The sequence below is a fragment of the Endocarpon pusillum genome, assembly GCF_000464535.1.
Source record: "Endocarpon pusillum Z07020 unplaced genomic scaffold scaffold1719, whole genome shotgun sequence".
NCBI lineage: Eukaryota > Fungi > Ascomycota > Eurotiomycetes > Verrucariales > Verrucariaceae > Endocarpon > Endocarpon pusillum.
In genome coordinates, this window is record NW_006916062.1 from 60,227 (window position 1) to 75,715 (window position 15,489).

Here is a 15,489-nt window from a genome sequence, read left to right on the forward strand (position 1 = left end):
TTGAAACCCTACTGCCAAATTCATCTTATTTGACGTGTCAAAGATACTTTTTCCAGGAACCTAGATCTCTACTAAGCAGATCTCATCGTCTATCATAACACCAAGTCAGACATGGCTGACAGTAAGCCGCTATTATTCTCTAGCATTTCTTCAAACACACAATCTACAACAATAATCCCCACGTGCATGTCTTCCACCTCCGCTAATCTGTGGCCCTCGAACAGACCTCCGCTCCCACGACCCATCCCCGGAGAAAGTCCTAGGCGATAAGGCCGTAGGCGGTATGGATGCTGACAAAGATCATGTCTCCAACGTCGTGTCTGGTCTCAAGGCGTGAGCAACCAACACCCTCCCAATCTATCTTGCTTCCTCCCTCCTCCACGACTGCTAGAGCCAGCAAAATAAGAGCGAGGTCGCGCGTGCTGATTCGATGTATATTGATTCCAGCACTCTGAACAACGACAACGTGTCCGAGGCGGCAAAGCACGAGGCTGAAGTGAAACTCCATGGGCTAAGTAAGTTGAAGGAGGGTGATCAGGGACATGAGGGGCATGGCCATGCTTAGGGGTGGCTTGGGATCTGTGGGTGGTGCAGTGCAGCAGCGAGATGGCTTTCTGATAGCCAAGCCGTTAAAGCATCTCGCTGTCTGTTCCGGGCCTGTCTTCTTCCAGAAGCGTTTTGAGCTGCAGTTGGCTAGCCGACCTAAGCTAGGGTAAGCTAATATATATTGGCCGGTTTGATACCACTAAACCGCTATGCCCTTGTTGCAGCATATCTTTCTTAAGTTGGAGCCAATCATCACTATCCGGCCCCTTTTCTGTGCCGTCGTGCATCAGCTGTCGGGACGGGAATGAAGTACGGAAACCCGCTAATTCCACTTCAAAGAGATTAGTCAATATGGACGTAGCGTGTCGACGTATCTATTTACAGTTCCATCAAACCTTCACCTCCCTTTCCCTACCCCTATCCCTACCACTACCACAATCGATCCCTCTCAACTATTACTCGTGTTATCACTGTGTCTTCTTCTCGCTCTTCCGTCCCCTGGAGTCGGCACCCTTCTCCTCAATCTTCCTCCGATGCCCAAAGTACCCATCCAAGATATTCGTCCCTAAAACAAGCTTCCACGTACACCACAAATAGCAAATTCCAAAAGCAAACGCCCCCAGACAAACATTGACGACCACCCAAAGATCCGGCTTCCCCTCTGGCGGGGGTATAAAAGCCTCCAGCCCATGCCAAATCATCATGGCCATATAATACTCTCCATGTAGGATCTTAGTTCCTGTGTATAGATCCTCCGGTTGTCGCTCCTTGCCCGGCTCGTTCTGGTTAGCGTGGTCGTAATAGATAGCGCCGCTCGTAGGCGGGAGGCCAAGGAGGTAGGCCCAGAGAAGTGTGATAACGAAATAGGGAGTTCGGAGGCCGTCGCGTTTCAGTAAAGGGTATAAGGTCCAGGTCCCCACCATGTTGGCCCAACCCACCCAGGCACGCGTTTCTTTGGTGAGGCCGTCGCGGCTGCCGAGGAGGAGCGTCATGGGTAGTAGAGGCAATAAGACGGACTTCTCATGCACTTGAAATGAGAACAGGTAGAATGCCCACGCCGAGGAGGCGAGAGCGTAGGGTAGCAGATTAGGCCGAGGTACAGCACCAATAAGGAGCATCGGGCCGAGAATGCCCATGAAGGTGAGGTATAGGGAAAGGCGCGGAAGCGGGACGACGGGTTCGATGTGCTGCCGGATTTTCAACACAGTATTGAGGGCACACCAGAAGTTTGCGACCTTGTCTTCGAAGAGGCCGCGGGAGAATGGAAAGATGCGATGTAGAGACTGAGTTACTTGGAGTAATGGCATGTAATATGCTGATTTGGGGTGTATTTTGAAAGGGAGGATATCGAGAAGCGGTGGGGCTGCAATATTCGTGAGTAGTACGCCCCGATTTGCATTGGAGAGGGAGCCAATTATAAGGGGGATATAGAGAGCCACCAGGGATACTATGGTGATCGTAGTAATTCCGAGGAGACGGCCTATGCGCATTCGAGGCGTGACACAAGATCCCAAAAGATAAGCGAAGATTATGGGCGAGTAGTAGAGAGCCATCTGCTTATAGCCGAGGGCAGCCACAAAGAAGATACATGACCACATTAATCGTCCGGCATAAATACTCGACAGCGCTGCAATGGCAAACCCTAGCATGACTGTATTGTATTGGAAGTGGCCATGGTCGACGAGAATGGTGGCTGGCTGCATGAGGAAAGCGACTAACGCAACGGATTGAGAAGTTGCGCCAACCCCTTGAGCTCGTCCATAGCGGCGAAGGAAAATGATTGCCGCTGGGACATAGACAAGGTACTCCGACACAATGACAGTTGCACGCATGTAGACTTTGAGAAGCTGGGTCTCAAGGCCGCGCGAGCTGACCAATGCAAACCACGAAGGTTCAATGAAGGATCCTCTGAAAAAGATTAGCTAGGAACAGGCGCGTGCAGGAATGTTCTTACATCTTGCCCAGAAGCCAGCTATGATAGGCAGTAAGAGGTGGATAGTCCAAGCCCCAGTATTCGAGGTCATGGAAGTACCACAAGGACATTGGCAGATGGTTTGTGATTTCCATCCAGTGCCTCTGAGCTTCGAAGTCACCGTGCATTGGCGGCTTTCCCAAACCTACCAAAAGTTGTTAACAACAGGGCAGGGAACAAGTGATTTGATATGTGTTATACCAGAGTATCCCCACAGCCCGACCGTCCATCTGAACAAGCCCACGATTATTAATATTAATGGTACAAGCAACCATTGTGATGTTGTGCCTCGAGTGGGCCAAAGAAATGCTACGAGAGGAAATTCGGGCTTAGCAGCATGAGTTTGCTCGTCGATTGAGACGAGATCGGCATTTGTCTCGGTCCGTGATATCCCAGAAGTACTTTTCTTCTTCCTGCGAGGCTTATGGGAGGCCGCATTGTTCGACATCTTGTCTCCTTCAATGTTGGAGTACGTAGTAAAGTGAGCAACGGGATCAAAGTTCTCCCAGCTGCGACACGATTGGATGGGAGAAGACAGGGCTAGCTCATTCTAGACTTATAGGCTACTACGTATCCGGAAAGGTCAAGCCTCGAGCTTGGGAAATTTTCAAGAAAAAAATCAATGACGAGCCCCGCTCTGAACTTCCAGCCTCTGAATTTTCAATAACTAACTAGTACACAATCTTCTTGCAAGATTCAGTGGGGTCTCTGTCCGCATACCATTCCAGTTCATCTTATCCTGAGGGCTTCTTCTGAGGGTCAAACATTTGAGGGTTCGAGGGATCTTTGCGAGACTATCTGTGGGCTTGAACCATAGACAAGACGTGGGTTCTACTTGTCTATTCGTCATCTGTGGGCTTAAGACTGTCCGTTGTGGGATCTGTGGGATTTGCGCACCACAAAGCTGCTTCAAAGTTGCTTTTGCCTTTCTGCATTCACTGCAACTGGCACCAAGAACACTGAGGGTATTGAACATTCCAAATTGGGCTGAGGGTTTTTTGCCGCACACAGCAAACAAATTTGAACACCCCAAAATTTTCTGTCCGATCTGACCTCGAGAACTATCTGAGGGATTAGTGAGATCCTCTCCCCCAAATTCACCTTGTACAACGTCTGTGTGATCAATCATGCTTGGTCCTATGCAATGCTAACATATGTATCTTCTGCGCAGACTGTTCAACATGTCTAAATCCAAGACGAAAAGTTCCAAGGGTGCCACGGCGCCTGAGAATTCTGTCTTGAACAAGGTCAAAGACGCTGCTGTCACAAAACCAGCTCAGACACCAAAAGCAAAGAGCAAGGAAATCGCAAAGCAAGTGGCCGCGAAAGAAGAGAAGAAGTCGAAGCATAAGAAAGTCAAGGAGCCTACACCAGAACCGGAGTCTGACTCTGAAGAGTCTGCCAGCAGTGCTAGCGACGTGGCAAGCGAGAGTGAGAGCGAGTCTGAAGCAGAAGCGCCTGCTAAGAAGACCACCACAAATGGAGATGCCTCCGCGAGAGCTAAAGTAGCCCAAAAAGATGAAGCTTCTGATGCGGATTCTGACTCTTCTGAATCTTCCGACGATGAGCCAGCTACCAGCGGCGTCCTAGGAACCGCTTCTGCTGTTACAGAAGCAGATCAAGAGTCTGATGAGGACAGTGATGAGTCTGAAGTGGCTGCTGCGCCTGCAGCAGTTAACGGCAAAAGCAAGCCTGCGGCGGCGAGTTCAGATGAAAGTGAAAGCAGTGACAGTGATGAAGAAAGTGACGATGAGCAACCTAAGACCGCCAAGAAGGCTCTCAGCGCTGAGCAAGGCACAAAGAAGTCCACCCCAGTCACTCCCCAAAAGGCGTCTGACGAGAACTCCATTGATTCTGAAGATGAAGAGGACGAGGACAGTGAGGAGTCCAGCGACTCCAGCGATGATGAAGAGATCGAACCAAAAAGAGCTACTTCAAAGCGCAAGGCTGAGGAAGAAGCGACTCCGGCTGCCAAAAAGGCGAAGGCTGGAGCTGACGCAAGTGGCGGTCAAGGCAAAAATTTGTTTGTTGGTAGTCTATCCTGGAACGTTGATGAGCAATGGCTCACAAGCGAGTTCGAAGAATTTGGCGAACTCACTGGAGTGAGGATCATCACTGATCGCGATACTGGGCGTTCGAAGGGGTAATTCATGCTCTCATCACTGTTTTGGATTGAGTCATCTAACAATTGCTAGCTTCGGATACGTTGAATTTGTTAATGCTGCAGATGCGGCCGCAGCACACGCTGCCAAACAAGGCGCTGATCTTGACGGGCGCAAAATCAATGTCGACTTTGCAACATCTCGCACCTCGGGTGACCAGAAAGATAGGACTCAATCGCGTGCCAAAGCCTATGGCGATCAGACCAGTGAGCCGACAGACACCTTGTGGATCGGCAATATCAGCTTTCAGGTCGACCAAGACCAACTCTCAACTGCATTCCAAGACTATGGCACAATCCTGGGAGTGAGATTACCTACGGACCGCGAGACTGGAGCCCTGAAAGGGTTCGGATACGTAACATACTCTTCCGCCGATGAGGCAAAGGCTGCGATGGATGCCATGCAAGGGGCTGATCTTGCCGGTCGATCTCTACGCCTCGATTTTAGCCAACCCCGCCCGAACAATGGGGACTCTCCGGCCCGGGGCGGTCGAGGTAGAGGACGTGGAGGCTTTAGCGATCGTGGCAGAGGTGGTCGAGGAGGCGCACGCGGTGGACGTGGCGGCACCACCAATCGTGGTGGCTTTGGTGATTTCTCTGGCAAGAAGACAACCTTCTAGAGCTGCCCACCGTCCTCGAGATACCATACCTCGTTCTGGCCTTGTTGGCTGACTTTTCATGACGGTTATGGTCTATGACAATATTGCTGGGCGCCCGGTAGGATAGCTTCGCTCTATCGTCAGGTAAGGTATTTCCTTTGTCCAGCTCCTAAAGATTACCGCAGGCAGTTGTGGCAGACAACATCTCTGCCTACGTTTTGTACTTTATCCAAAATAGATTGTTCTCACAAAATCAAACTAGGTACTGCAAACGGATGCTTTATGCGTGCCGCCTTCTCTCCACAATAGTTAGCCCCATTTGGGAGCCAACATGATCCAGGAGGAGCTACATGTGTTCCAGCCTGGTGAGTCGTACCACTACGCCCATTCTATAGCTGGCCAATCTCGTCCCACGTGCTGATTGCTGACTGGAACTTGTTATCCGCTATCGACGCCCTAACTTGTCACTTGGTTGTAGCATGAGCTGTCCCCACTACCAAGCACCTTGTAGTAGATTCTCAACCAGCATAGCCCCAATTGCATACGGATCCTTTTCCAGATGTCATTTTCTGTGCTGTCACTTGTCTATTCTCTGCTTCTTTCTAGTCATAGTTGGTCACTGTGACCTGTGAGCCTTCTGCAGAGTGACATCTTTGAATCATGTGATGTGACGTGGCTAGATCGATCAGCAGTCGAGTTTCCCAGTGCAGTGAGCCAACCACCTGACCACGACCACCACACCACCACCTTCAAAGGGCGAGCGTGGTCAATTATTATCAACACTCGACTGCATTCCCCCAGTTTGAAGGAACGAAACCTAAGATCTGGTCAAAGTTCTCCTCTGGGTGCTTCGTGGATGTGACAAAGTCGTTGTGGCCTTGGTGGCGCATCGAATCTGACCCCCTTCCTGTCGGCGAACCTCAATATTGGCTCCATATACTATGCAACCGAGTCACTTGGATCTCTCTGCTGGTAGAGCCAACAATGTTCCCAACAGGCAGTCGTCGACTTCCAGGGAGCATCCCGTGATGTCACCAGCACCGTCTTTGGCCAGACGACTACGATCAGAGGGTACGCTTCTGAATATCCATTCACTAATTGCATGATGGTTGAAGCTCCCCTCATCTTCATGCATGCGAATCCCAACTACTCCTTTAAGTAATGTACTTACCAGCTTGCTATGCAGATTCTTGGGTAGAGATATCCTCGCAGCCTTCCTCTTCGTCCCTTTCTTCTGCTGGCGGAGACAACGAGATTGTCACTACGGGACTCCAGATCCGCCATGACTCGAATCTTCATCGACAGCATCGTCGAAGGCGGTTGCACCCTGGATTGGCTGGAGGTATACGGCTAGCTGGACGACCATCAAGCGCCGCAGGAAGCAGCCAAGACGAATACGATGAGAGCGAGAGCGAATCCGACCGGGTCCTGAGCAGTTCAAACGAGGACATAACAACCAGAAACATGCTTGGCCAAGGTCTGCCCGAAGCCGATGAGGTTGAGGACGATGATTCAACTGCACTTGGTACTAGAACCACGATTCCAGGAGAAAAGATATTTACACCACAGCCCAATGCATTTTCACATCCCCCATCATCACAGACAAGCCGACATGGTACTGGCTCGAGACCAGCGTCGGGCTCGTACTTTCCTCCAACTTCTTCTTCTACCGCTCCGGCAGGAACTCGACTACCATCGAATCAGGTCATCACTCCTCGGAACATTCACCAATCCCGTGCTCGTCTACAACCACCACAGACACCTGGCTCGACCGGTCCATGCCATGTCACCGGCCCCTCACACAGTTATCAACCGGACCACGATGCGGCCCTTCGTGCCAGTCTATCTACACTTCTATCTTGTGCTGCGGCAGTTCGTGGTTCACCGAAGCAGCAAGATTCATCATCACGAGCCGAGATCCGCCACTACAGCGAGCCTACAGCATTACGACTCGTTCACGAGTCAGAGCTATTTGGCCCCAACAATAACCAAGGGCAAGCAGCACTTCCGACTCGGAAACCTCGCGCAAACAGCTCACCCTCTTCTACCAGCTTTTCATCCAAGCCCCTGGCGAAACGGAAAGCAAGAGAATCTTCCAAGGATCGACATGCAAAGAAATCACGAGCTACCAAGACTGTCGCAGGCAGTATGGATGATGTTGTGATCTCTCCAGTATTGATGAGTTGGATGATTTCGGCTGGAGTGGTTCTTGTTTTTTCAGCTATCTCTTTCTCCGTCGGCTATGCATGGGGCAAAGAGGTCGGCAGGTTTGAAGGAAGTATGAGTGTTGGTGGAGAAGGTGCTAGCTGTGGAAAAGAAGCGATGCGGGGCACTACTGGGGGACTGAGAAGACTGAGATGGGGCACCGCCAGCTCAAGCGTTCGAGCTTAATGGAACAGTTCGAAGGACTCGAACGAGCATAACGAGATTATGCATTTATGGGAGGAATACGAATTTTTATGAGGGATGGATGAAAGTGATGTCTTGGAAGGGTTGAGAGGGGGCGCCAGGATTTCGGCGTTGAGGGGTTGATGTGTATCTATGCATCAAGAAATGAATGATACCAGTGTGAGTTGCGTCAGCAATCCAACACACAAAGCATTTATACAGCACAAACAAGGGGCAAAGATGTCGACTGGAGCTTGAAACGGCGATTCATGAGTGCTTGGGTTGAGGCATCGCGACAAAGGATACCCATCATCTCCCTCCTACGACTCACTGCATGGCAGGAGCAAAGTTGTACCCGTTGACATCACCACCACCATATAGAAAGCTCTTCTCCACAGGCTTTTCTGTGCCTAGTCAATCAAATATCTCCTCCCCTTATATACCTCCTCTCTTTTCCCAACAGCTTGGCTCCTCTCTCGTATTACACCATCTCTTCTCCTCCTCGTAACGCACCACGAGTTCTGTCCCTCCCTCCCTCCTGGCAGACAGTCATGGTTTTAAGTACCAGGCTCGTAGGCATTGCATAAAATTCGTGACGACATATCGGTACCGCAACGTCGAACGTGGGTGCTGATGAGGATGAGTCCTTCCTTGCTGCACCCTTCATGCGTCTGTCAACTTGCTGACTGTCGACACTGTGACTGTTATCGATTTCATGGCTCTGAGTCCCCAAACCTGACAAGGTGTACTGAATGACCAGGGGTGGTGGTGTACTGTACTTGTGAATTTAAGACGAATACGTTTCCCATGATTAATTTTATTTGGATAATATTCCAACGACAAGGAGTCTACTGTATCAAGTCGAGTAAGCATACAAGGTAGGTTGTTGATGAACCAAAAGGGCCGCGGCCACAATTGGCCGCTAACCAGCTATTACTTACTTATTTGTCTGATAGACTGGTCATGCTCCAGGCCCATGCCCAGCCTCTTCTGTCCTCGGTCCTTTCCCTCCCAACTCCGCAACGCCAAACTTTCTTCGCCAGACCGGGACTTCATAACTTTCATTACTGCATCTCAAATGCCGACCAATAGTAATGATCATACTCGACTGATCTTCACCCTCAGTCTCCTTCCACCCGTCTGCCCAGCCCCTTTGATGATATGACTCAGGTCCCCCACCGGCAGATTAAGCGGGAAATCGACGGCCAACAGAACCAGCACCAAGAAGTCGTACCACCCGATCAGACAGGACATGAACGCCATCGCACCACCCGCGTGTTGTAAGGTGAGCGCCGCCTCTGCATTTCCCTGTGCTGCCTGCCAATCACCGGCGGCGAGACAGCAGTACATGGGGCACAAGGTCAAGAAGATGAGGAAGAACAAGATGTTGGTGCGCAGGCTGGCGATCAAGTAGATGAACGATAGAACGCCCATCCAGAGGAGGAAGAAAGCGAATGTGCTGAGGAAGACTGGGTCGGTTAGACCGGCGGCGGGGTCATCGGGTGAATAGGCGCCATAAGCGTTGTAGTAAGGTGTCAAAGTGGCGCCGAAGGTGAACCAGTAGGCGCCGTACGAGCAGAAGACAACGAAGGGAAATGTGTTTCCAAGGACAAACTCCAGAAGGCCGCCGGTGAACATTAGCAGGCCGCCGAAGAAATAGTACGCGCCGTTCTCTGCTGCACCGAGACCGCCGGATCCTCTCCAGCCGAGCAGGGCACAGGATAGTGGTGTGAGGGAGAGGATAAAGCCAACGACGGCACTATGGAACTTGTTAGGTCTTTTGGTCTTGCAGGTAAGAAAGAAAAAGAATCATACAGTGGACTTGGGTTGCCAAAGGTTGTTCGAAGGTTATTTGACACCTCATTCTTGGGCGAAAGATACAACTTCTCAAAGAGCTCAGGCGAGATGGACAGGTTGCCAGCCGTTTCGACCCTTCGAAGAGCTGCTTCGCTGTCTGCATGCTCGTCCATCTGGTAGGTGCTCTTGCCATTGGTCCCGCTGGAAGGCTCTGTCACGATCTCGGCCATAGTAATGACTTGGGATGAGATGGATCGAGATGCTTCACACAGATGGAATATTGAAGTAGGAAGGTATGCAAGCAAATGAGTAAGTAAAGGACGGAGAAGCGGAGATGGTATCCGCAAACATGATCGAGCGACAGGGCTCTATATATGTGACAAATGGAAATGAATTCACATCCCAACATAGCTGCCATGGCTCCTGGCATCAGTATTCATGCCGGTGGAAGAACCACAAACAAGCTCCCTATTCGGATCTGCCAAAGAGGCGCTTGGCATGGAAGGCTGGACTCGTTTGCTGTGAAGCTCAATCCGGATCCGATTCAACTGCTTATCTGAGTTGCGGAGGAACGTTCAAGTACCCCTGCCTGGTAGGTTCTGGAAGAGGAAGATGAGTAGAGAAACTAGGTCAGATATCAACCTAAGCAAAGAGTCCCTGCATCGGCAATTGCGTAAATTATGCATAGTGCTTGATATCGATGGTGCGTCCTGTGCTCGGCAATTGACCAGACGTGTAATTTCTGGCTTCTCAAGCCTTAGGGAAAACAAGCATATGTACGTACTTGCTTCTTATTTAGGGGACGATGAATATCCGCAGCGTTGTGCTGATAAAAAGACTTGCTCGTTACCGGTCAGTTTTAACGAGGACAGACGAGAATGGTTGAATTACGACCTGTGACGACTGACTAGCGACTGACGGTCGGCAATCGACTCGGCGACCTTTTTAGCGACCAAGGGTTTCATCTAATACGTAGTAAGTAATTCATCGGGTGCGGGGAACAGCCTACAATAGTGCCCGCCGCCGCTGCAAGCACTTTCAAGCCGATCCATTAACCTAAACTTTGGTAGACTCCAGAGCGGTGATAGCACTCCTGCCGTGCATCAGCATATCAAGAGTAACAGATCTATAGTTCAATCTTCTGAGGGACCGTTGGGCTACCCGAGTTACTAAGCAGCCGTACTGAAATGGCTCAAGACGTCATTCAGGCAAACTCGATTGCTTTAAATTGTTTGCCCAGACAGTACACGTCCTGACCAGCATTGAGATCTCGATTCGGGACCGCAAAGTCACATCAGATAATTAAGGGATACTAGTGACTCTGCTTTGCGTAGTTCTAGGTAGAGAGATATCTTTGTGATTATGTACCCTTTGACGAGCATTGACGAGCATTAACGATCCAGGATGGACCAAAGGAAGTACGTTGAACATCGATCGCATGGCCTCGCCTGGACAAACTGCTGCCGAAGCAGGTTTCTAAATCCGGCTCAGAATCGAAACACAACAGCCGTTGAGATGCATGACAGACACCGGCAGACGTTTACCCTAGATTAGTAATATGGGCGATTTCCCTGGTTGAGAATCGACGCATACGTTGAGAGGGGGAGGAATCGATGGCAACACCAAGTTAGTCTGCATTGATTTCCGACTTCAACCGAGCTCAGGAAGAAGAGTCCCGGTATTCCATTCACCTGCCCTGATCGCCCGCCTGAAATGCCTTCACTGGTACCCTCAAACTGCTCCTTCGGCTGCTGCTGAGACTATCGTTTTCCGTGTCGTATTCCATAAAGCTCATCACATGCTTCCGCATGCTTCCTTGTCGTGCTCTTCTATTCCACGACCCATTCAGGTTGCTTCGCATCACTACCCCATCTGGAGCCCCGGAGTCCTTCAGCTGTGTAGGCGAAACAGGGGAGGCTGTATTAGCATATGAATTTGTATTAGAAGTGGAAGAAATAGAAGAGAAATCGGTCGAGTGCGCACGAAGAATTCTGGCTGAACTCGTGACCTGTCGGCCTCTTGATGTAGCTAGACGATCAGTATGAAGCACTGTTTGGGTGGACACCATGCCGTTGTGCGCTGGCGCTTGCTGATCCAGAGCGGCCTGGTTGGTGTCCACAGCTAGTTCGCTGAGTATGATCTCGTTTCCATCAAGGATCGGAATACTCTCAGTGTTCTCCTTCTCAGAAATTGATGAAAGAGGCATGCTGTTTTGCTGCATTGCCAGAGAAGTCGATGGATGCGCCGGCGTGGTGATAATGGTTGGTGGTGGTCCTTGTGATGGTGTAACCATCGAGACCGAATCTAGGGGTCGCGTAGGTTGCTGATGACGATAGTCTGCTGGTCTGCTAGTAGCGGTATTGTTGTTATCACGATTAAAACCTGAAAAGAAGTTCATGTCAATATTGGAGTGTCTTTCTTATCTTGTTTGCGAGAGAGGCCGTGCTTCGGTGTCAGATCCATCTTTGTGGAGGAATTGCCGTGCTGTTTCTGGGATATGAGAACGAACCTCCATATTCAGCAAATGGATCTCCACTCTGCGCTTCTGGCTCTGCCCTATGTTTTGCTGCATCGAGAAACTTCTCGCGCTCAAGGATGGCGGCCTCTGCTTCGAGAAGCTCCTTTTCTCTCGTTTCATCTATTTTCTTGTCAAGTCTGATCTTTATCCGTAGCTTGGACTGCCTCTGTAAACAAAACCAAAGAAGGGCAGCAAGTAGAGCGAGCGCTGCCAAACCACCAAGGACCCCACCAACAATTGCGCCAATTGGTGCTTGGGAGCCATTGCTTGGCTGAAGAGTGGAAGATGAGGGGGCTGAAGTCGACGTAGAGGTCGGCGGGATAGTGGAAGACGTCGATGGTGGCTCTAATGAACCAGTACGTGTTATTGTTGATGTAGGCGGGGTGGCCACCGAAGACTTCGAAGCGGTGGCAGTCAAAGAGGGTGTACTATCAGTTGTGCTGGGGCTGCTCGAGGTAGCAGTAGTACGATCGCCGTCACTGTCATCGCCGCAAATTCCGGTGTCACACGGATTAGTGGAACAACATCCAGCATAGGCACCTATGGAACAACGATAGAAAAGTTTGCCGGCATCGCAGCTGTTAGCACTGTCCTGACGCTTGAAGCGAAGCCTCATGCTGCTAAGATTCAGAGAAAGAGGCACTCAGAGTAGAGAACTGTCACAGACAAGCCTGGTAATTAAATCGAATTTTGCTTCAAGAATACCTACACAAACTTATTGCCACCAGGGGCAATCATAACCATTATCATGGAAAAAGTGGCAAGTTTGAGAGCAAACACAACTTGGGGCCTTTTACATTGTGCACCCCCCGAGACATCAAGTTGGGGGTTGAACAAAGAAAAAGCAGTAGCGGCATCACCGCTTGTGGCGCGTTTCCAATATACGACTCGGAGTTGATGGCTAAATACGTTAAGTTAGTGCTTGGCAAAGTATTTTAGTGTTGCCCTGTTTTGCAGTTAAGCCACCAACTTCCAACGGTAGCTGCATGCAGACGCCAGAGACCACGCTGGAATCTTTGCCGCATGATTTACTTAACAACTAGACTGTCAACGTCTTTCTCTGGAAGGTTTCCGTTGGGTGTCTAAGACTTGGGTCTTTCGCCAAGCTCAACCTCATCTTGCCGAATTTTGCTGTGGATCCTCCCAGCGCCAGTGCACATTCGACTGAACGAGACATCAAAATCAAAGAAACCAATTGAGTCACCAAGGACCCTCAATTATCCACTTTCGGACCCTTTGAGATATCTTTGGTGCCAAGTTCAATCTTGCAGAAAGGCCCATTAATTGTCGGTGATCAACACTACTTCTACTGCTTCATGTTCCCCCCAAGATTGCATCGGTGAAAGGTACATTTCTAGACAACGGCAGACTTACTTCGAAATGCCACAAACAAGACCGTGAAGCACCTGTCTCTAAGACAGCATATCCTATTGATGGTTGAGTCTCATACTAGTTTGGCGTTGTTTGGGGCAATTGTACATTTCTGGACCTGGATGTGAGCTTTTGCTATCTGCTGATCAGTGGGACATAACGAAGCAGACAATAGTCCCAACCTCGCTGCCTAAAGTGTCTCTCCTGCGATAACTTCACTCTTCCGAAGCCACATCGATAATGCTTGACAAATAACTCTGGTGCAAGACGCGACATGAGACAATCTGTGCGAAGAGACCAGTAATTGCTCTGCCAGCCCGTGAAGAACTCGCGTTGATTTAATTGCTGATCCGGTCTACTTGGAAAAGCCGTTCAACAGATGCGGAACTAATAAAGAACGGTCCTGCACCACAGTGACAGCCTCGCCATTACGTAAAAGCAAACCATCCATTCGGGAAAGGAGTCCCAAACATACGTTCACAGTAATCTGGGTTCATTCCGTCAAAATAGTTACCCAATGCCTTCCGAAGCCTTCCTCCTTTGTGGTCCTCGGCCTGCGTTCGTAAAGGAAACCCTGTCCGCATGGTATGTGCTGGTTTCGAGGCACGTCACCTACCAGAGCTTCAGCAAAATACTCCATCATCCTGACCTTAAGATCGAAGCATTCCTGCTGCCTTGATGTGAGTGGTCGAGCCATGTTTGGGCTTTGTCAAAATCGATCCAGAGGACTCTTTCGGGGTTCTCAGGCCCACCATCATGTTTCGTGGATATGGATCATGATGCAGGATATTTGCTTCATGGATTTCATTGAGAATATAGGCCAATTTTTGTGTACGGGCTTTTGAGTAGTTTGGCAAGTCTATCATCTCCATGTGCGGGATGTACTCGATCAGGATGGCATTAGGCAATAGCTTGTCCTTAAGGAACATGTCCAAATGAGGTTTCCATAACTTCGGCTGTATTTTCTCTAGTTCTATAGAATTGAGGCACGAAGCCATGGCCGCAAAGTCCACGTTCTTTGAGGCCCCGGTAGGCTGTGCTTTCGCAGATGAATATGTTATGCTCAGTAAAGCTACTGCAGGCATCCGATATTTCTGCTGTGGTACTGTATAAAATGTTCAGTGCTTCAAATCCAGAACGAGATGAGTAAATGTCTCACTCACCACTTTCATTACACATTCCTTCCCTCTAACGATCACGTGGAATATTGCAGACCGTGTGGATTGTTTGAGCTTCCAGGTGAACGTCACATCGATCGACCTGATGTTCTGCATCTGGTCAGGCATATTGAGAGTTTTCTCATCACAGTTGCTTCTGGAGGTAGGCGAAGCTTGAGTTGAAGTTGAGGTCTATTACCTTTCTGGCGAAAAATGACCCAATTCATTATTGGCTCACTGAATTCCACTAAGGTGGCCTTAAAAGGCTTAAGGCCACATTGTGGGCTTGTGGTTGATGGAGTTGATAAGCTTACATCTGCCTCGCGGCTGTCAGCCAATAATAAACTGGACCGTCTTACGCCAGAAAGGTGAATAGTTAGCTTGACATTTACGTACTAGTAGTAATGTGGTAGTCATGCCGCTACGTAGTAAGATTCAAGGAAGCTCATCACCAAGTCATTTTTAAATGCTTTTATTCTGATATAATACTCATTATGAGTCCTGTGAGGTAATTTCATCTACGATTCAGATCTCCGCCCTGGTTCACTTTTAGCCTTAGGTTGCTGGCTCTGAACGTATAGTACTAGTACTGCATTCTAACAGTGATCGGCAATGCTTTGGGAGATACAAGCCCGCTTAGAGTGTAATTTGCTCCTACCTCGAATGCCTGACTTGTATCCGACAGCATGAGTACCCTGAGAACCGCTTGTCGATAATGGATCAATTGTACATCGAGAATGCAAATGTGCTTTGTTCATTTACATGATTTCTTTGACACTTCTTGATCGATCCTATCCTTGCCTGCTAAAATGAAAATGCACAAAGGCGTATAGCTTTGCTTAAGGGAGTCAACAATGCTGCTTTGTACTGCTTCTACGGGACGCATCAGACACAATGACAAGAAGATCCTTACACCATATGACTATACATCTAGCACCATCAATTCGAAACTCCATCAAGCATATAAAAGCTCCTACGCT

At 49.5% G+C, this 15,489-nt stretch overlaps 5 protein-coding genes across 5 annotated transcripts; 2 read left to right on the forward strand and 3 right to left on the reverse strand.

Annotated features, from left to right (window-relative positions):
- Positions 1-1,013: 1,013 nt before the first annotated feature.
- On the reverse strand, positions 1,014-2,966 carry EPUS_00866 (uncharacterized protein; the record flags this gene model as incomplete). The annotated part of the gene is made up of 3 exons (XM_007802425.1): positions 1,014-2,454; positions 2,501-2,663; positions 2,720-2,966. 3 exons carry the CDS (start codon positions 2,964-2,966, stop codon positions 1,014-1,016), a joined length of 1,851 nt encoding a protein of 616 aa, XP_007800616.1.
- Positions 2,967-3,699: 733 nt separating this feature from the next.
- Positions 3,700-5,299, forward strand: EPUS_00867 (uncharacterized protein; the record flags this gene model as incomplete). Its single annotated transcript, XM_007802426.1, has 2 exons — positions 3,700-4,661; positions 4,714-5,299. 2 exons carry the CDS (start codon positions 3,700-3,702, stop codon positions 5,297-5,299), a joined length of 1,548 nt encoding a protein of 515 aa, XP_007800617.1.
- Positions 5,300-6,306: 1,007 nt separating this feature from the next.
- On the forward strand, positions 6,307-7,669 carry EPUS_00868 (uncharacterized protein; the record flags this gene model as incomplete). Its single annotated transcript, XM_007802427.1, has 2 exons — positions 6,307-6,349; positions 6,465-7,669. The coding sequence occupies 2 exons, from the start codon at positions 6,307-6,309 to the stop codon at positions 7,667-7,669; spliced, it is 1,248 nt and encodes a 415-aa protein (XP_007800618.1).
- Positions 7,670-8,764: 1,095 nt separating this feature from the next.
- EPUS_00869 (uncharacterized protein) lies at positions 8,765-9,693 on the reverse strand (the record flags this gene model as incomplete). Its single annotated transcript, XM_007802428.1, has 2 exons — positions 8,765-9,425; positions 9,482-9,693. 2 exons carry the CDS (start codon positions 9,691-9,693, stop codon positions 8,765-8,767), a joined length of 873 nt encoding a protein of 290 aa, XP_007800619.1.
- Positions 9,694-11,150: 1,457 nt separating this feature from the next.
- On the reverse strand, positions 11,151-12,597 carry EPUS_00870 (uncharacterized protein; the record flags this gene model as incomplete). Its single annotated transcript, XM_007802429.1, has 2 exons — positions 11,151-11,845; positions 11,973-12,597. 2 exons carry the CDS (start codon positions 12,595-12,597, stop codon positions 11,151-11,153), a joined length of 1,320 nt encoding a protein of 439 aa, XP_007800620.1.
- Between the last annotated feature and the right edge of the window lie 2,892 nt (positions 12,598-15,489).